The following is a 20,738-nucleotide window of genomic DNA, read 5'->3' on the forward strand; positions in this document are numbered from 1 at the left end:
TATATACATGTACACCCCACATTCAGCCTCCCCCCTGCCTCCAAGGAATGGAAGACACAGGGTCTATTCCTGCCCTTCTCCTGAGCAAAAACTAGAGCTCTGGATCCCTGCCCATGTGAGATGATGTGGGACTTCTGCTGTCCATGTCTCATCAGACCTTCCTCCAGTTCCCATGGGCTCTGCGCTTCTTCCCCTGCGCTTGTGTGGGCTTGGACTCCACTGAGGCAGGGCACAAGGTTGGCTCGTCTGGAGAGGGCTTAGCCTGGCCACATGGTACTCCCTTTGAGTGGCTCAGGCTAGGCTGTGGGCCTGTTCCCGGAGCAGCTGCCTCAGAAAGGCTCACTGTGTGAGTGCAATAGGGGCCTGGGAAAGAGAATCATGGTTCATTGACCTTCCTGGCCTCCACCAAGCTTCCCTGAGTTTGTGAATTAGCTCAACATTTGGCAAATCTCCTTCTTCCTTCCCGGCAGACTCTGCAAGCTCACTGTGAGGCCTAAGAAAGGCATCAGTTGAACGTAGGCACGCCTGCTCTACAGAATCCCCTCCCAGCCAGCTCTGTCCCTGACTTTTCCCTTCATCTTCACCTCTGTACCTCAAGGTCCTCACATGAAGCCAGACCCCTCCCCTCAATGCCTTTCAATCATGAAAGGGATAGAAATTTATAAAAGGATAAGTTAGTTTATATTAGTTTAGAAAGCTTAAATATATTTGTTTGAAAATTCATATATATGGGAGTCGATGCTTCCTGCTCCTCCCCTTTCCCCTTTCTCTCTTTCTCTCTCTCTCTCTCTCCCCCCCTCCTCTCTAAAAAAAAAAATAAATAAAAAATAAATAAATAAAAATAAAAAGATTGCACTTTAAAAAAAAAAAAAGAAAATTCATATATAGAATACACAACCTCACTATTTTTTTCCTGATAATAATGTGCAATCAAAACTGTTTGGAGACCCCTTAGCTAGAGAGAGCCCGGGATAACCCAGGGCATTGAGGTCAGCCCACATCCTCCCCCGGGCCTTTTTCTTTGTGCTCCTGGGTCACTTTGTCCTGAGTCTCACAGTCTTGACCACATTCCTGAGCAGCTTACAGTGGGAGAGAATTGGTCTCTCCTTTGACTCTGTCCCGAGGCCAAGATGTCCAGCAGGCTGCATGAAAGGAAGAAAGGTTTCCGGCCCAGGAGCCTTAGCTCACAGGGCACATGGGGGGAGAGCAGCTCCTCAGTGGGGCCGGCTATTAAGAGCCCAGGAGCAGGGACAGACACCTGGGAACAAGTGAAGGGTGTTGAGCCTGTTGTCTTTGACTGGAAGCCAGCTTTATTCTTTTTGACACCCTGTCCCAGGAAGGTCTCTGCCTGTCATTCTCTCATTCTAGTCTGGTTCTGGGGCACTTCCCTGCCCTCTTCCATCTGCAGAGTGAGCACATAGGATTGGTGCCAGACCAGCTCTGCCGTTTAAGGATTCAGGAACAGAGCCTCACTCAAACCCCCGCCCCCCGGTTTCAGTTCCGTTCCTGGTACAGAGCGAGCACACATTAACAAGGGATCTATTTTTCTTTAATTTCCTTCCAATCAGCACTTTTGTGTGTGTGTGTGTGTGTGTGTGTGTGTGTGTGTGTGTGCTGGATTCCATCCACGGGTCTGACCAAGAGCTCAGGAAATGAGGTGATCGGCGGGGGGCAAAGAATGAAAAAGAGGGATGAGGGGTGATTGTGCAAGCGGGCTGTGCAAACACAGGAGGTCAAAGATTGTGCTTGGTCCGAAAGGCCAGGCATAAAGGGGAGAGGGACACCGAGAGGCAGCGCAGAAGCCGGTCGCTCTGTGCCTGCTGCTCCACCTCGCACACCAGAGGATGAGGCTCGCCATCCCCTCCCTGCTGGCCTGCGCAGTCCTAGGTGAGTGCAGGGCAGGGCAGGTCCCTGACAGCCCGACCCCGCCACACTGCCCCCTGGTCTCCGTGCTTGGGCTGGAAGCACCAGAGCCTTTCCTCAGCTCTTCCCCGTCAGCCTCTCTGCACCTGCTCTAGCACTGCCTCCGTCAGCCTCTCTGCACCTGCTCTAGCACTGCCCCCGTCAGCCTCTCTGCACCTGCTCTAGCACTGCCTCCGTCAGCCTCTCTGCACCTGCTCTAGCACTGCCCCCGTCAGCCTCTCTGCACCTGCTCTAGCACTGCCTCCGTCAGCCTCTCTGCACCTGCTCTAGCACTGCCTCCAGGGCAGCTCTGCTCCGGCTCCTGCCTGCTGGTCCTGCTTTGTGCCTAGTCACCTTTTCATGCTCTTCTTGCTTCTTCCTCTGCCTCTTGGTCCAGTAAATCTTCTAACAGTGGAATACAATAAATTGGAGCACTCCCATCACTGTTTATCAAATCCCTTAGCCAGGGCCTCCTTAGTCAAGTCCAAATGGTTAGGCGTGGCATCCAAGGTCTCCTTGGAACTGATCTCCTCCTCCTGGCAGTCTGGTACCTCATGGGAGACACCTATGCTGAAAATGTCCTGCTAATGACGCATGGCTGTCCAAGGGTTTGGGGCATGGGATTTAAAGCCAGACTTCTTGGGTCCTCACCAGGGAGAAGGGCAGTGTAGCCTTGCCTGGGAGTGCAGATGAGGATAATTGAGGCTATGGATTCAGACACCAGTGGAGTTTGCTGTACACATCCCTGCAATGGGGTCTGTCACTGGATAACACCTCCCATTCTCATTACCTCCTGAAATTAGTGGGCCCCCTTTGTCCTTTAACTTTTGCCTGCCACTTATGGTGTATTTGTCACACCTTTGGAGACTTCCATGTTTAGTCATTTGTCTCTCTTGAAAAAGTTTACCCTTGAGAGTCAGTCCCACATTTGCCTTTGCTTCCCCTCCCATAGCCCACCCCAGAGGACCTCATAGGGCTGTGCAAATTAAATGCGCGACTGAAGACAAACCCCTGCCCATGGGAACACCGGGAGGGGCAGCTTGGGGAAGGTCTGGAGAAGTGGTTTGTGGGAGGGTGTGCCACTGAGTCCTGATGCTTTTTGTGATTTTCCAGGGCAAAGTTGGGATAAGGGATGGCTGGGGCAGTAAGTTACCTGTGGTTCTCCCTTATGCATTCTGGAGAACTGGTCATTCCCCCTCTCCGGCTTTGTGCTTTGTGGATATTCATTGGTTTTCTTGAGTTAGTTGATCCATGGAGAGTGGCGATAACAGAGGGTTTGGAGGACAGTGCCAAAGCTTAGGTGATGGGGTCAACACATCTGCAACCACATGGATTTCAGGAGCTACAGACATGGCTGGCTTAGCTTCACCTAATTGTAGCCAAAAAGACTGGTGAAAATTGGGGTCATTGGAAAGAGAGAGAACCACTGAATGTGTGGCGTCTCTAGTTATTCCTGAGACAGAATGTGACTGACGAGTGTCACAGGAAAAGTCATTATCTCATCAGTCATTTGCCTCTGTCTACTGGTCAACCAGATGTAAATAACTCAGAATGTTATCTCTTTTAGTTCCCTGGGCAGAGACCAAAGTCAGGAGGCCTGGTTTTCAGACCACTCTCAGCCACTAATAATAGGCTGGATGACACTGGATCAAACATCTCTCTGAGCACAGTTCCCTTCTCTTTTAAAAATTCCTACCTTGTTAGCTTCCTGAGTTGTGGTGTTGAACCAATGCCCTATCCCACTGGTGAGGCTTATGTCCCATTGCAGTCTCGTGATGGTAAGGGAAGGAGGCACAAAGAACACAAGATTGTGGTCTCCCATTGAGAACTGAAGCTCAAGCAAGCATCTCTCTGGCCAGCAGTTGGTGATAAGTAGAAAAATGAGAGTCATTAGGGTTACCGTCTCTTGTCCTCAGCCAGAATGTAGTGAAATCTGTACCCTTCATTGATCATGGACAGCAGTGGGAGGAGGACATGTCAGAGGGGATGGAGCCTTCTGGTCCCTTCAGAGGGTGCTGCTGTCTCTCCTACTGGAACAGGGACCTCCTGCCTTTCTCCCCTAGGACTGTGTCTGGCTGTCCCTGAGAAAACTGTGAGATGGTGCACCGTCTCAAATCATGAAGCCAGTAAGTGCACCAATTTCCGTGACAGTATGCAAAAAGCCCCTCCAGAGGATGGACCTCTTGTCACCTGCGTGAAGAGAACCTCCTACCTTGAGTGCATCAAGGCCATCTCGGTAAGTCAGTGCTGCCTAAAGGAAGACGGTCCAGACTTCCTCTTGCTCCTGTTCTGGAGCAATTCTGTACTCACATATATGTGAGTGGCTGATGTGTGGGGCCGTCAGCCCCCACTGTTAATAAAATCACTTCAGAAATGGAAACAGGGCAGCCATCTTTAACGAGTCAAAGCAAAATCCAATGGGTTCTGAAAGGGGGGGGACTACTTTGAGGCACTAAGTTCTTTGAACTCAGGAAAAAAACCAAGAATGTTTGCTATCAAAATGGTCATATAATCATGTCTGGAAGTTCCTGATACATCATGGGAAATAGATGAGTGACGCTCACAGGGAAGAGGAATACAGTGTCAGGATTGTGGATGATAGCTGCTCCCCTGGTTTTCGAGGCTTTCCAACATCCTCTTCACTCCATCAGCATTGTTCCTGCTCATGTGACCTTTTGTCAGACCCTGTGCTGGGCAGTGGGGCTGCAGTGGTGAATTTAAACACATGTGGTCCTGGTCCTGGCTGGCTGGCTCAGCAGTAGAGCATCAGCCTGGTGTGTGGATATGCTGGGTTCAATTCCTGGTCAGGGCACACAGGAGAAGTGACCATCTGCTTCTCCATCCCATCCCCTCTCCTTTCTCTCTCTTTCTTCTCCTCCCACAGACATGGCTCAGTTGGAGCAAGTTGGCCCCGGGTGCTGAGAAAGGCTGGCTCTATGGTCTCGCCTCAGGCACTAAAATAGCTCGGTTGCCAGCAACGGAGCAATGGCCCCAGATGGGCAGAGCATTGCCCCATAGGGGGCTTGCCAGGTGGATCCCAGTCAGGACGCATGCAGAAAGGAGTCTGTGTCTCTGCCTCCCTGCTACTCACTTAAGAAAAAAATTTAAAATAAATAAATAAATAAACACAGGTGGTCCTTACTCTTGAGGAGACTACAGTCTAGTCAGGACAGAAGAAAAACATGCAAAGAAGTAGACATGCAATTTCAAATTGTGTGATAGTCAATGAAAGGAAAAGTAGAATGCTATGACAGGGCTCTGGGTGCTCCCTGAGTGGGAGCAATGAAGGGTGAGCATTGGTAAGCCAAGAGTCACAATATTCCAGGCAGTGAACAACAGCATGTGCAAAGAGCCTGAGACAGGGGAGAGCTGGGCTTATTTGAGTTGCTGTAGAGAAACCACGGTGACAAAGCCGAACAAGCAGGAGACTGGAAGGAGCAATGAGGCTGGACTCAGCCACATGGAGCTTGATTAACTCAGGAATCAGTGATTTGGTACAAATACTGAATGTGTTCTGTTCGTTTTTGTTTTTAAATTGGACCTCCGTTACTATCATGGCTTAATTATAACTTGAATTATGACATCTGTTCAGCCCCTCTTTATTCTTTAATATGTTAATATAAAATAATACTATCTATGGACCCACCACAAGTTCTCCAAACTTCATTATTGCTAATAGCTTACTTCTAGGGCTACTTTGGAGCAGCACTGGAGTCTGTGGGAATGGCGGCACTTGGGGTGGTGTGACCCACTGGCCCTACTTACAATGACCTATGTGTTTCTTCTTCCTGAGCAAACAGAATCCTAAGAATATTCTGCCTTTTATTTTAGTTTTAAGACTTATTATTTAAGCCTGGCTGGTGGTGGTGCAGTAGATTGAGCGTCAGCCTGGGACACTGAAGGTCCCAGTTCAAAATCCTGAGGTTGCTGGCTAAAGCATGGGCTCATCAACTTGAGAGTGGGTTTGCCAGCTTGAGCATGGGGTCACAGGCTTGAGTGCGGGATCATCGACATGATCCTGAGGTGGCTAGAGCTCAAAGTCACTAATTTGAGCTCAAGGTGGCTTGGAGCCTAAGGTCACTGGCTTAGCTTGCCCCCTTCTGTCAAAGCACATATGAGAAGTAATCAATAAAAACAACAAAAGTGAAGCAACTATGAGTTGATGCTTCTCATCTCTTTCCTGCTCCCCACTTCCTGTTTCTCTCTCTCTAAGAAACAAACAAACACTTATTAAGACTTATTTAAGAATGTTGAAGTTTTGCTGCTTCTTCTGATACTTGCTGTTTACTCCTGAATGTTATGCTAGGACTCAGCCATGTTGTTGAATATAGCAATTGTTCATTCATTTCCAGAGCTTTACGATTATATTAGTCCATTATATTAGTATATCACAATTTATTTGTTCTTTTCTGGCCATTAGCCGTTTAGTCTGTTTTCAGTCTTTGTTATTCTAATCAGAGTTTAAGAAATATTCTTATACAAATCTCTTGGGACAGAAGAATTTTTTTTTTATAGATTTTTAAATTCATTTATTTTAGAGAGGGGGAAAGAGAGAGAGAGAAAGAATGAGAGAGAGAGAGAGAAGGGGGAATAGCAGGAAGCATCAACTCCCACATGTGCCTTGACCAGGCAAGCCCAGGGTTTCAAACCGGGGACCTCAGTGTTCCAGGTTGACGCTATATCTACTGCGCCACCACAGGTCAGGCGGGACAGAAGAATTAAGTTTCTCTTAAATATATATATGTCAGGGCAGACTTGCTGAGTCATGGGATATGTACTATTAGACTTTTAAAACAATGCTAAATGTATACAATTTTTATGCAAATACAATATAGTTAGTCAATTTCCACTTCCACCAGCAGTGTATGAGAGAATAATCCCTTCTATTCTTGGTGAATTTGATATTTTATCATTATAAAATAATCTCTATCTCTGGAAGTACTTTTTGACTAAATTCTGATAACTAAAATATCAACTTTCTTTTGGTTAGTATACTCTTATGCCTTTTTCCATTTCTTTATTTTCAACTTTCTGTGTGTTTATGCTTCAGGTGTCTACTGAAACTATCTATTGCTGGATTTTGTTATTAATGCAATCTGACGATCTCATTTGTTTTATGTAGTAGATTAGACCATTAATTAGACCATTAATAAGTATTGTTCTTAATAAATTGTGACTTATTTCTGACATATTGCTCTTTAATTTCTCTTAGTCCTACTTTCCCCAATTCCTAATTTTCCTTTCCTGACTTTTAAAATTTTTTCCCCATTTTTTGAGAGAGAGAGAGAGAGAGAGAGAGGGAGGCATCAACTTATTGTTACATTTAGCTGTGTATTCATTGATTGCATCTCCTACCTGCCCTTACTGGGGTGAACCCTTAACTTCTGTGCACTAGGACAATGCTTTATCCACTGAACCACTCAGCCAGTCAATTTTTCCTGAATTTTAAAAATTGAGTTTGCACACATGTGTGTTCATTTGCATTGTTTACCTTTTTTTCCCACTTTCCCATCCAACTGGTGGTGAATTCAAAAAAATTATATTCTTTAATTATTTCCCCTAAATTTTTACTATATATATTTATAGTTTACCAAAGTGTTATAGTAAAATAATACTGACCCCCAACCCCTTGCCAAATGATAAAAGGACTCTGGAATATAGTAGCTCAGACTTCCCTCTTCCCTATTTAGGTATTTCTATTTAATGTTTTATGTCAATTGTTATTAATTCCACAATGTAGATACTTCATGTATTTGTAGACACTCTATAAGTGTATATTTGTGTGTATGTGTCTATGTTAGGTGTGTGTACACACACCCAAAAACTCAGAAAGGAGAGAAAGATAGAGAGTACTTGGAATAACCTACATTTCTGCCATTTAATCTGTTCACCATTATTTCTCATATTTCAGACCATCCTTCTAGACATGTTTCCTTCTTGAAATATGTCATATTGGAGATCCTTTAGAGCAGGGGTCTCAAACTCAACTCAGCATGTGGGCCGCAGAGCAAGATCACAGCCCTTCGGCAGGCCGCACTAGGTCTACAAAAGGCAACTGTTACGCAACACTTTTCAGCGTCACAAAACGACCAGAAACTGTAGTTTGCATCACAACTGCTGTTAACTAAGCTAATATCTAGCTAGGATGCTAGAGAAATGAAAAATACAAGTAGGCCCCTAGGCTTACTTAATTTTATCCAAAATATTTTGAACTTCGTGGATTAGTCTGCGGGCCGCACAAAATTGTTCGGCGGGCCGCGAGTTTGAGACCTCTGCTTGTCTGTTTTCTTTGTATTAGATTTGATTTTCATTTCCCTAATGATTAGTGATCTTGAGCATCTTTTTTTTTTTTTTTTTTTTGTATTTTTCTGAAGCTGGAAACGGGGAGAGACAGTCGAGAGACAGTCAGACAGACTCCCACATGCGCCCGACCGGGATCCACCTGGCACGCCCACCAGGGGCGAAGCTCTGCCCACCAGGGGGCGATGCTCTGCCCCTCCGGGGCGTTGCTCTGCCGCGACCAGAGCCACTCTAGCGCCTGGGGCAGAGGCCAAGGAGCCATCCCCAGCGCCCGGGCCATCGTTGCTCCAATGGAGCCTCGGCTGCGGGAGGGGAAGAGAGAGACAGAGAGGAAGGAGGGGGTGGGGGGTGGAGAAGCAGATGGGCGCTTCTCCTATGTGCCCTGGCCGAGAATCGAACCCGGGTCCCCCGCACGCCAGGCCGACGCTCTACCGCTGAGCCAACCAGCCAGGGCCTTGAGCATCTTTTCATGTGCTTAATGGCCAGTCATATAATTTCTTTGAAGAAAACTTTAATCAAGTCCTTTGCTCATTTGAATTGGTTGTTTGTTTTTCCATTGTTAAGTTTTAGGAGTTCTCTATATATTCTTGAGTGATAATTTTGCTGAATGTAAAATTCTAGTCTGACATTTTCACAGAGTTTAAAAATATTATTCCACTGTGTCCTGATTTCCGCTGTAGTTGTCGAGTGGCTTTGTGTTGTCTTGTCATTCTTTCAATCATCATCTCTAGATAATTTTGAGGTTTCATTTCCTTAGTCTGTAATGTTCCACAGATTCACTATGATATTTCCAGTTGTGAAAAATTTTTTTAAGTGAGAGGAGGGGAGATAGTGAGACAGACTCCTGCATGCACCTGACTGAGATCCACCCAGCAACCCCAGTCTAGGACCTATGCTTGGACCAACCGAGCTATCCTCAACACCCAGGACCAAGGCTCAAACCAATCTAGCCACTGGCTGTGAGAGCGGAAGAGACAGAAAAAGGGGAGAAAATGGGGAAGAGAAACAGATGGTCACTTCTCATGTGTGCCCTGACTAGGGATCAAACCTGGGACATCCGCACGCTGAGCCGACGCTATGTCCTCTGAGCCAACTGGCCAGCACCTGAAATCTTGGTACTTATCCTGCTTAGGGTATATTGGATTGACGGAGTCATGTTTGTCATCAGTTCTGGAAAACTTTGAGCCACTTTCTCTTTAAATACTGCCTTTTCTTCAGTGTCTCCATTTTTTCTTTTAAATTCTAGGGTTCCAAGATGACACATGTCAGGCTTTCTTTACTCTAGCCTCCATATCTTTTAATCCTTCTTTTATAATTTTCATTATCTGCATCTCTTTTTGCCAGCATCTAGTATTAGATATACATAGCTTCCATTCCACTTTACTAATTTTCACTTTAAACATGTCTAATCAACTTGTTTCCCATTCATTTTCTTTCTGATTTCAACCTACAGGAAGAGAAAGAGATGAGAAGCATCAGCTCATAGTTGTGGCATGTGAATTGTTCACTGATTGCTTCTCATATGTGCCTTGACTGGGGGTGGGGAGCTTCAGCTGAGCCAGTGACCCCTTCCTCAAGCCAGTGACCTCAGGCTTCTAGCCAGAGACCTTTGTGCTCAAGCCAGCAACCATGGGGTCATGTCTATGATCCCACACTAAAGCTGTGACTCTGCACTCAAGCTGGTGAGCCTGCGCTTAAGCCAGAAACTGAGGTCTTGAACTTGAGTCCTCACAAGCCAGCAACTGAGGTCTTGAACCTGAGTCCTCAGCATCCCAGGTTGACACTCTATCCACTGTACCACCAACTGGTCAGACAGATATATTTTTTTGTTTCTAGAAGCACCAGTTAATTTTTTTTCTTTTATTCCTGGCAATTTCCTTTCTACAGGCTCAGGCCTGTCATTGCAGCCATCATTGTGTACATAAAACTAAATACCTCAGAGATAGCTCTTCTCTGTTGCATCTGACAGTTCCAACCTCTACACCCCTTAAGGGCCCAAGTCTATTTTTCCTGTTGATGACCACGCATTGTGCTTTACCTTCTTATGGGTTTGGTTATCTGCATCTAGGAGGTCAAGTTTGACTTTTAATGCCCACTCCCCACCCCCCACTGGTCCTCAGAATCCCTGCTGCTCTAGTGGACCCCATGAATTGGGTGTTGGCTCCTTGGTTCCTGAGAGCCTGAGGCTCCGTGATTCTTGCCCAGGATACTGGTATCTTGGCCAAGAAAGGCCCAACCTCACTTTCCTGGGAAAAGCTCCAGTTTGTCTGCTTATTTACTTTTATTGTACAATGTGTGTGGTAGGTAGAGAGAGTCTCTGCAGGTTTTCTTGTGATACTAAGGAAGCCTCAAATATTGTTTCCTATCTGTGTCTAGTTATGGAATGAAAGTGAATGTATTTAGTGGCACTGAAATGTACATGTAAAAATGGCTAAACAGTAAATTTTGTTATGTATTTTATTACAGTAAAACAACAAAATAATCCCAGCATTAAAAAGAAAAGTTGCAGCTAGATTCATACATAGTTTGGCTTACATTGTTATTTTATTTCATTTAGAAATATTGTCTTATTGCTTACCTGTAACACAGGGCATGGCACTATAGTTTTTGCCTTGTAATTTTATCAGTAATAACTATTCATAGAGTACTGGCAAGGGCTCCTAGAAAAATTATTTTGATTAAAGATAGTTGTAGAAGAAAAGGTAGTAGAAATATTTTATTAAGAGTCTATAGAAAAAAACAGTGTTTCTCACTTTAGAAGAAAATAAATTATAGATACAGTGGGAAGGTACTTAAAATACTTAAACTATCCCACTTCCAGGAATATATCTTAAGAATACCAAAACACCAATTCAAAAGAATATATGCACCTTCATGTTCATTGCAGTATTATGTACAATAGCCAAGATCTGGAAGCAGCCCAAATGTCTGTCAGCAGACAAGTGGATACAAAATCTGTGGTACATTTACACAATGGAATACTATGCAGTCATAAAAAGAACCTTTTGCGACAACATGCGTGGACCTGGAGATTATTATGCTAAGTAAAATAAGCCAGGCAGAAAAAGACAAATACCATATGATTTTTTTTATACCAGGAATCTAATGAATACAATAAACTGAGAAGCAAAATAGCGACAGAGGCATGGACAAGGGGACAGATGGACAGTTGTCAGAAGGAAGGGGGAAAAGGGGACTAGATCAAAGAAAGTGAAGGGATTAATAAAAACATATATACATAACACATGATACAAACAGTGGCCATGGCCAGAGGGAAAGAGGGGTGGAGGTAGGGGGAAATGGCAAATGGGGGGACATGGGGGCAGAAAGGGACTTTGCTTGGGGCGAGGAAGGGACATGATGCAGCGTGTAAATTGTGTTATATTGAGTTGTACACTTGACACTTGTATCGTTTGGTGAAGTAAATCAACCCAATAAATTTAAAAATAAATAAAAATACTATTACTTTAAAGTTGAAGCAGAAACTAAAATAACAACAATAACCAGCAAGTAACAATGTAGTAGAAGAAATAAACCCATTAGTGGCTGTATTTGAATCTCAGCTCCATGACTTACTAGCTATGCTCCCTAGAAAAGTGACTTAAATTTTCTATGTCCCCATTTTTTAATGTGTAAAATGCAGCTGAGTTGGAGAGTGGTGAGCTATGACGTGCCTGAGCCATGAACAAGGAACCATAATAGAAGTGATAATCATTTAATGTTTAGTTCAGAAGCAAGATGTTAAATCCAGAGAAAACCAAAACCGTGAATGAAAGACTCCTGCAGTTATACGGAGCCAGGGCAGGAAGGAACACTACTGAACACTGAATCAGAGTGGAGAGGAGTATCATCAAAGCTCCACTCCCCTCTAAGGAGGGCTTCACAGTGATGTCTGTGAAGCCCAAGATAAAGGGGTCACCAAACAAAAGCACCTGGGTTCTCGCTGTAAACATGTGTTAGAGACAGGCGACCTCAGTGAGTGATTGCAACCTCCTTCAGAGCCTGTGGAGCCCGGTCTGTGCACCCAGTCTGGTGTGGGAGGGCCGCTCACCCCCACGAGGTCTGCTAGGTAAAGCCTCTGTAGTTCAGGTTGACCCTAAAGCTCACACATACGTTTCTGGGCAAAATCCAGACTTCTCACCAGGGAAAAGAAAAGTAACCCATTGCTCCCTCTATGTGTGTGTGTGTGGGGGGGGGATAGGAATATGGTGGCCAAATTCCCTCACCAGGGCGATGGGGTCAAGTGAAACTTGGGATACTGTATGATCTGGCCAAATCAATGGTTTCTCCAGCCCCAGCTACAAGGAGCCCCACCAGTCACCCACTTGCCTGGGTTTAAGTTGGCTTTCCTAGAACTAAAGGCTTCATTGGTGCTTGGTCTGTTTCCTTTAGGCAAACGAAGCAGACGCTGTGACACTGGATGGAGGTTTGGTGTTTGAGGCAGGCCTGGCCCCCTACAACCTGAAACCTGTAGTGGCGGAGTTCTATGGGTCAAAGGAAAGTAAGTTCTCCCTGGGGACCCAGGAGAGAGTTTGTGACTGCTGTTCTCTCCTGATAGATGCTTGTTCTCTCCTGGTAGAGTCTTGTCTTGTTTAGGCAGGTAATGGAGGAGCGAGTGGGCACTGAGGGGCCCTATTGTCCACCACAGGCACAACTCAAGGCCTCTGTGGCTCTGGGCTGGTTATGCAGACTGACCCAAACCATTAGGGTTTAGAGCTGTATATAGACTTCTCCAAGAACCATGGGCGCCTTATTCAGAGGAGAGACCACACTGGAGCACACAGTCAGAGCTCTAACAGCCTGTGTCTTTTCTGGGAGTAACCTGACTGTCCCTGGGCCTGTGTCCCTGTGTCCCAGGAAATACTTAGAGAGAGTCAGGACTGTGGCTTCCATGCCACAACTCCAGTTCCTGGTAGGCTAGGATTGGTGAGTGTAAGCAGAGAGCCTACAGGACCAAAGAAGGAAAAATCATTTGGGGCACATGTTCATGTGGCCTCTTGCCTGTATTGGCCTGGAGGATTATCACAAATGCCCCGTCTGTGATCCTGTCCTTCCCTGAAAGCCTAGGAAAGTTATTCTGATCCCTCCTTCTTTACAACCCAACCTTGTGGGTCCCCCTTCCCTAGTCAGGAACCCAGCAGGGATGAACCATGTTTCCCCGAGGCCCACGTTGCGGGTCTTCCATTCACACTACTGCTTTGCAGATCCACAAACCCACTATTATGCTGTGGCCGTGGTGAAGAAGGGCAGCGGCTTCCAGCTGAACCAGCTCCAAGGCAGGAAGTCCTGCCACACAGGCCTTGGCAGGTCCGCTGGGTGGAACATCCCCATGGGCCTACTCTATTGGCAACTGCCTGAGCCACGGGACTCTCTTCAGAAAGGTAAGCAGGAGGATGAGTGCCCTCAGGCAGATGTCTGTTTCTGAGGTGCCCACACAGGCCATCTTGAGGTCATTCAGACATGATCAGGTGGTCAAGTGTGATGGCTCTTGGGGTGGAGGTGGGAGGTGAACTGTTTTTAAACTGCAGCTCTTGGCAGGTGTCAGCTGAGTCTCTTCTTCTCTGAGCCCCCAACACCTCAGCAGAGGCTGTCTGGAGGAGTCGAGGGAAGGGCATCAGGTCCAACAGAGGGTTCAGGCAGGACCAAGGTTGCTGGGCCCCATTGTCCACTTCCCTGAGGTGCCTTCTTTTCTGTGGCTCACATGTCTCCCATTCTGCTGAAGCTTTCTCTGGTGGCCATCTGCTGGCCATAGCTTGGCATGCACCTGTCCAGGTGAGTCTGTCATCTTCTGGGCATGGCTTCTAGGTGAGATCTTTCTCTGAGCTGTTCCAATCTGACAAGGCAGGGAAACTGAGATAGGCCGTGGTAGGTGGCAGGCACAGTCCTGGTTCTCAGGGAGGGCTGTGGGAGGACAGGGGTTAACTCAACCCTTTTTGGAAACTCTGATCTTGAAGAGTGAACACAGAGAGGGGCCAGTGGGGCCTGGTGTGCTGGTTTTGTTCTGGTCACTCTCTGTTCACTCAGGAGTCTGGGCTGGGGCTGTAATTGTCTCTGGCTGGGATGGCTCATGCCCGTGTCCACATCTCTGTGTTGAGCAGCAGTGGCCAATTTCTTCGCGGGCAGCTGTGTCCCCTGTGCGGATCGGACAGCCTTCCCCAAACTGTGTCAACTGTGTGCTGGGAAGGGGACAGACAAGTGTGCCTGCTCCAACCATGAACCGTACTTTGGCTACTCGGGTGCCTTCAAGTGAGTGAGACTGGCTGCTGTTCCATGTTCAGTGTCCTCAGGCTGAGAAATCCTCTCTGGCCCATAGCTGAGCCCAGCCTGCAGTAGGAGTGTTCAGGAGGCCTAATCTCCTCACAGTGATTCAGTGATCCACCTGGGACTCCCCAGGCCAGGCCAGTGCTAGCTCCCTTCATGTGACATCAATAAAGAAGCCCCTTCCCTGGCCCTGGCCAGTTGGCTCAGTGGTAGAGCGTTGGCCCAACATGTGGAAGTCCCAGGTTTGATTCCTGGCCAGGGCACACAGGAGAAGTGCCCATCTGCTTCTCCACCCCTCCCCCTCTCCTTCCTCTCTCTCTCTCTTCCCCTCCCACAGCCAAGGTTCCATTGGAGCAAAGTTGGCCTGGGTGCTGAGGATGGCTCCACGGCCTTCACCTCAGGTGCTAGAATGGTCCAGTTGCAACAGAGCAATGGCCCAGATAGTCAGAGCATTGCCCCCTGGTGGGCGTGCTGGGTGGATTTCAGTCAGACACATGTGGAAATCTCTGCCTCCCACTTCTCACTTCAGAAAAATACAAAAGAGAAGAAAGAAAGAAAGAAAGAAAGAAAGAAAGAAAGAAAGAAAGAGAAAGAAAGAAAGAAAGAAAGAAAGAAAGAAAGAAAGAAAGAAAGAAAGAAAGAGAAAGAAGCTCCTTTCCTGGGGATGCTTCCGTTTCCCCAGAGCCCTTGAATTTGGCCTGTGTGTCCTGTCACTGGACTGGGCCGAGCCTGAGGGAACAGGCACATCCCTAGCGTCCAGGCCATCCTTCACTGGACTGGCCCTCTGTTTTCTGTTGCAGTGTGTCACTTGTTCAACGTACCGGCCTCTCCTGCTTCCCTTCATGGCCTCTGTGCAGGCAGCTCACATGGCTCATTTCTTGCTTCTTCTTTTCCCTTGGATATATTCTAAAGTTTAATAGCCAGCTAAGGGTACTTTTTTTTTTCCCTCAGGAGATACTGTGTCTTTAATCTCTATTTCAGAAGTTTGAAAACCGTTCCCTGTACTATATTATCCACACCTTTTTGCTGCTTTGGGGCACGTGGTGAGGGACCTCCAGCTCTTGTGAGCTCATCCCGCCCACGTCGGTGGTACCCTAGATATCAGCGCACAGTGCTTCCTCTGCTGTGGGTTTGCAGAGGCCTCCACTGGCCTCTCCCCTGGCTCCTGGCCAGCTAGTGTGATCAGACCCTCGAGCCCAAGGAGAGGAGCCTGTCTTGCAGAAACCCTCCTATGCATTTTTTTTTACAGGTGTCTGATGGAGGATGCTGGGGAAGTGGCCTTTGTCAAGCACCTGACAGTATTCGGTAAGTGACAGAAGAAGGATTTGCTGATCCTCTCCAAGCAGTGGGCTTTCTCTTTTTCCTGCCTCCTTTTTCATGCTCAGTAGTCAGGCATGAGCATAGCGTGAGCCTCCTTTATCACTGCTTGGGTTTCTACCTGTGCCTGTGAGGTCCCCGCTGGGACTCCTGGGCCTCTGTCCCTCCTTCAATCTCCAGGATACAGGCACCCTTCCTTCTGTTATGTTTTGCCATAGCACAGGATTAGGTGCAGGTCTGGCCAACCTTGGCCTTCTGAGATAAGACCAACTGTCAGGTACGGGGTAGTCACCCCTGCCCTGGGTATTAGAAGCTCCCTTGCCTCTAGTTGGCTGTGGGATATTGAACAAGTCCATCTCCTTATATTCTTGGCCCTCGGTGTTTGCTTCATGCCTCTCAGCTTACAGAGTTTATGACACAGTGGGAGAGCAGGGGAGCGGGAGGGGGTGGCAGCTCGTGGCTTTGCCTGCAAGAGGTTCATCTGGGCTTTCCTTCCCCAGAGAACCTTGCATCCCAGGCTGACAGGGACCAGTATGAGCTGCTCTGCAGGGACAACACCCGGAAGCCAGTGGACAAATTTGAGGAGTGCCACCTGGCTAGCGTCCCTTCACATGCCGTTGTGGCCCGAAGTGTAGATGGCAAGGAGGACTTGATCTGGGAGCTTCTCAACAAGGCCCAGGTACCAAGTCCGCTGTCCTCCTTCCTGCTTGGTGGTCCCTGCTTGGATTTGGGGCATTTTCCTTCATTCCCTTATTGCCACTGTAGAACCTTCTGTCTTTAGGACATAGTGAAGATTGTGCCACACATCGCCCACTTATCTAAAAGTGCTTCTCAGAGTGGCACAGAGCCTAGTCCTGTATCATTGTCTGCCAGACCCCTACAGGAAGACCACTGACATGAAGATGCTCCTTACTATTCCATTTCTTTCCATCCAAGTCAGGCCTAGGTCAAGGGCACATGTGGCTTTCCCCCGTGAGGCCTTCCATGACCTCCCCAGAAGAAATGATCTCTTTCCTGATGTCCCATAACCTGACTGCAAAGGAGCTGCATGCCCCACCAGCTTTACATCACTAGAGCAGAATGTCAGGAATGAGCCAACTCTCTACCCTCCAGCCCTCTTATCCATCTATCAAGAGTTTCAGTGGTGACCACACCGTGTCAACATCTGACAGAGATACTTTTCTTTCAGTCAGTCCGCCATCAACGCTGCCAGGGAGACAGGCACAGAAACACATCCAGAAATAGGGTGTGGCAGACCCCCCCAGTGGGCTGTGAGTGGGAAAGGTGATGGGTAGGAAAGAGAAGGCCCGATTGCCCTCTTTCCTGCCATCTTGAAAATTTCATGGTTTAATTTAGTTTACTGGGATGTTTGTTTCTCTTCAGTCCCATTTCACAACCTACTTTGTCACTGTAGCCATTCACTGGTGTTTTATTCTAAACAGGAACATTATGGCCGAGGTACAGCTAATGAGTTCCAGCTCTTCAGCTCCACTCACGGGAAGGACCTGCTGTTTAAGGACTCTGCCCAAGGGTTTTTGAAGATTCCCTCTAGGATGGACTCCTGGATGTACCTTGGATATGAGTATGTCACCGCTCTTCAGAATCTTAGGGAGGAGACGCGTAAGTATTTGGGAAGGATCATGTGACCTTAGGAGCTTGGAAATCTGAGGAGTGCAGGAGCTTGGAAACCTGATGAGGGCAGGGACCAGGGGTAGAGTCTGTCCAGGTACTGAACCCATCTGTCCTGATGTTCCTTTATCTGTTGGACAGATGCTAAATGGTATTCTTCATTATGAGATAGGCCTTCACATCACAAAAGGGCATTACAGGAAATTCATGCTTAAAATAATATTATTTTCTTTGTATAAATTAGGGCCACCCCAACCCCTTTAACCCCTTTGTGAAACAAATTAGCCTGGCACAAAGTAAGTCAAAGATAATGAAAGTCAGTACTATGGTCATGTGGCCTACTGAAGCTGGAGCTCTAGACAGGTCCATCCTGTACCTGAATTTCCTTGGGTCACTGGAGGTTCATTCATTCATTCATTCATTCATTCAACAGATTTATTGATTATCTGGCCATAAATTATGTTAGGTGCTGGGTATATAATGTTAAGACAAACTCATATTAAATTCTGCTATCATGAAACTTTCTTATCAGTGGAAAAAACAAATGTTCAATGAATAGTCATTCTATTGAATGATCAATTAAAAAGGAGAGATTTACTCAGAAGAAGAAAAACACAGAACAAAAGATCATAGCCTTATGAAATCATGAAAACAAAAACAAGTCCTGGATTTAAGTGACTCTTGAGCTAAGTCTAATAGTTAAGTAGGTGTCCATTTATTCAGCAGACATTTATTGCACTGACCATGAGCCAGGCACTGTCCTGAACAAGGAGGGTGCTGTGGAGAAAAAGACAGGCATGGCCCTTGCCTGCCTGAGCTTACCTTCTCCTACATAAATAAAGAACAGACAATAAACAGGTCGACACTTTATCCACTGAGCCACCACAGGTCAGGCAACAGAAAGTAAACAATGAACAAATAAATACGAACAGCTCAAGTGGTTAAGTGCTACTTCAATAAGAAGAGGGGAAAAAAACTAGTCTGAAGAGCTAGAGTGCTCGGTGGTTGGTAGAATGGTTGGCTTCTCAGAAGAAGTCATTTTAAGGTAAATCTAAATGATAGGACATCAATCAAGAGATTGTTATTGCCTTTGCTTTCTAAGATGATTAATTCCTTGAACGGAATCTATTTGGGCAAATCCCAGCATTTTCATGGAGACAGTAACATTGATAACCAGCAGGCAGCTTCTGGTACCTCAGCTGAACTCCTCCTATTATTCTTTCTTATGCTCTAGGCCCGGACACTTCAAAGGATGAATGCAAGCGTGTGAAGTGGTGTGCCATAGGCCACCATGAGCGGGCCAAGTGCGACGAGTGGAGTGTCAACAGTGAAGGGAAAATAGAGTGTGAATCAGCAGAGAACACTGAAGACTGCCTTGCCAAGATCATGGTATGTCAGTCACTCCTGACTCCTTAGGGCAGTGCCTCTGCTGCTGCCTGCCTATCCCTAAGGCTAAGCAAGTATTCCTGGAATAATAGGGAAACCCAGGAATAATCAGATATATGGGTAAGTCACTCACTGGGCGAAATGAGTTAGGAACCTTGCCCTCACTCTGGAGGCCCAGCCCCACAGGAGCTTCAGTGCTTTTGAGTTTGTGGATCTGATGGGTTCCTTCAGGCTGGGCTCGGCTCCACTCATCTGTCTTACAAAGGAGAATTCCTGGTGTCAGAGAGGTGTTGCGGGAATGTCTCTGGGACAGCGTGCCCTATTAGAGGACAGGCGGGCTGAATGTGAGTCTTTGCTCCTGAGGAAACTGAGTGAGGCACTCAGAATTGATCATCAGTTCATAATGATTTGGGTAAAAATGAGAGTCCATTTTATTATTTATGGCTGATCTTTTGGGGGTGCAGAACTAGCGATAGCTGTCTCCTTTGTCCTTCCTGGCCTGTGCTGGGAAGGCTGCTTCAAGGAAACATCTGGAAAGGCAGACAGTACAGGAAATGGTGTCTGTTCATCTGCTGTCGTGTGCTGTGTCTTTGCAGAAAGGGGAAGCTGATGCCATGAGCTTGGATGGAGGCTACATGTACATCGCGGGCAAGTGTGGTCTGGTGCCTGTCCTGGCAGAGAACTACAGTAAGTAGAGAGGATGCCTTTCAGTGTTTTATTTCCTCTAGGCCATGAAGAAAGGAGATGGGGGAAACAGCCGGATTCATACCATACTGGCCATTAAACTCTTGCTTACTGAGCACCTGCTATTTCCCCGGCTCTGGGTTCCGTTATCTCTAATCCCCACAGTTATCTTGAAGAATAAATCTTCATACTATCCACCAGAGGAAATGGAGGCTTTGCACTGAGAAGTTCCAGCTATGAGACCCCAATACACAGGACAGTTGTGATTCTCAGCTGCCATCTCTGGCAGCTCTTCTTTTTTTTTTTAATTTTTATTAATTATTATTATTTTACAGAGACAGAGTCAGAGAGAGGGATAGATAGGGACAGACAGACAGGAACGGAGAGAGATGAGACGCATCAATCATCAGTTTTCCTTGCAACACTTTAGTTCATTGATTGCTTTCTCATATGTGCCTTGACCGTGGGCCTTTAGCAAACCGAGTAACCCCTTGCTCGAGCCAGCAACCTTGGGTCCAAGCTGGTGAGCCTTGCTCAAACCAGATGAGCCCACGCTCAAGCTGGCGACCTCGGGGTCTCGAACCTGGGTCCTCTGCATCCCAGTCCAATGGTCTATCCACTGTGCCACTGCCTGGTCAGGCGTGGCAGCTCTTCTTGCTTGCAAAACTCACACTTCTCCTATTCCCTGGTGCAGAGTTCAAGTAGAGTTGGCAGGGAGCACTGTGGCCACGGGATAGACAGAGCAGGAAATCTGAAATTAATACTTTTGGGCTAAATTCCATAGGCCAGTGATTTAAAGTGAATTTGCACAATCAAGAGAGTCTGGGCTTTTTTGGGAATTGGTGTTATGTAGTTTCCCTAGATCTCTTTATTCTGATCTGCAACATGGCAAAGGCATGATTTCCAATCTATAAATGAGTATTTAATGACTCCTTCATTTTCTCTTCTCCAGAAACTGTTGGAGGGAATTGTGAAAACACTCAGGAAAAAGGTGAGTTGGGATTGGTAACCTAATGAGTTTAAGATAAATCCCATTGCTTTTGGGAAAGGGGAAAGGTAAGTTTAAATTCAAATTATAAGTAGGCGGAAGAAATCAATTTTGGAATGCAAAAGAATTATGGAAAGATAATAATTGGTAATGATAGTTACTACTCTTTTACACTTGCCATGACTTGCACTAAGGATTTCTCATTTAATCCTATAAATTAGGCCTTGTCATCCTCTAAGGATGCAGAAGAGGACCAAAGGCTGAGTTTATA

At 46.5% G+C, this 20,738-nt stretch overlaps 1 protein-coding gene and 1 non-coding gene across 2 annotated transcripts in view; both read left to right on the top strand.

Annotated features, from left to right (window-relative positions):
- Positions 1–1,730: 1,730 nt before the first annotated feature.
- LOC136314723 (serotransferrin-like) overlaps positions 1,731–20,738 on the top strand; it is a 53,825-nt gene continuing 34,817 nt past the window's right edge. Inside the window, 11 exon segments of the mRNA XM_066246012.1 lie at positions 1,731–1,887; positions 3,966–4,138; positions 12,595–12,703; positions 13,407–13,583; positions 14,301–14,448; positions 15,713–15,768; positions 16,281–16,459; positions 17,223–17,400; positions 18,644–18,798; positions 19,392–19,482; positions 20,432–20,470. Coding sequence (XP_066102109.1) covers positions 1,845–1,887; positions 3,966–4,138; positions 12,595–12,703; positions 13,407–13,583; positions 14,301–14,448; positions 15,713–15,768; positions 16,281–16,459; positions 17,223–17,400; positions 18,644–18,798; positions 19,392–19,482; positions 20,432–20,470 — 1,348 coding nt within the window. The 5' untranslated portion in view covers positions 1,731–1,844.
- Positions 14,651–14,726, top strand: TRNAV-AAC (transfer RNA valine (anticodon AAC)). Its single transcript has one exon. It is a non-coding gene; the product is annotated as a tRNA-Val (tRNA).

Source organism: Saccopteryx bilineata, chromosome 10 (genome assembly GCF_036850765.1).
Source record: "Saccopteryx bilineata isolate mSacBil1 chromosome 10, mSacBil1_pri_phased_curated, whole genome shotgun sequence".
Taxonomy (NCBI): Eukaryota; Metazoa; Chordata; class Mammalia; order Chiroptera; family Emballonuridae; genus Saccopteryx; species Saccopteryx bilineata.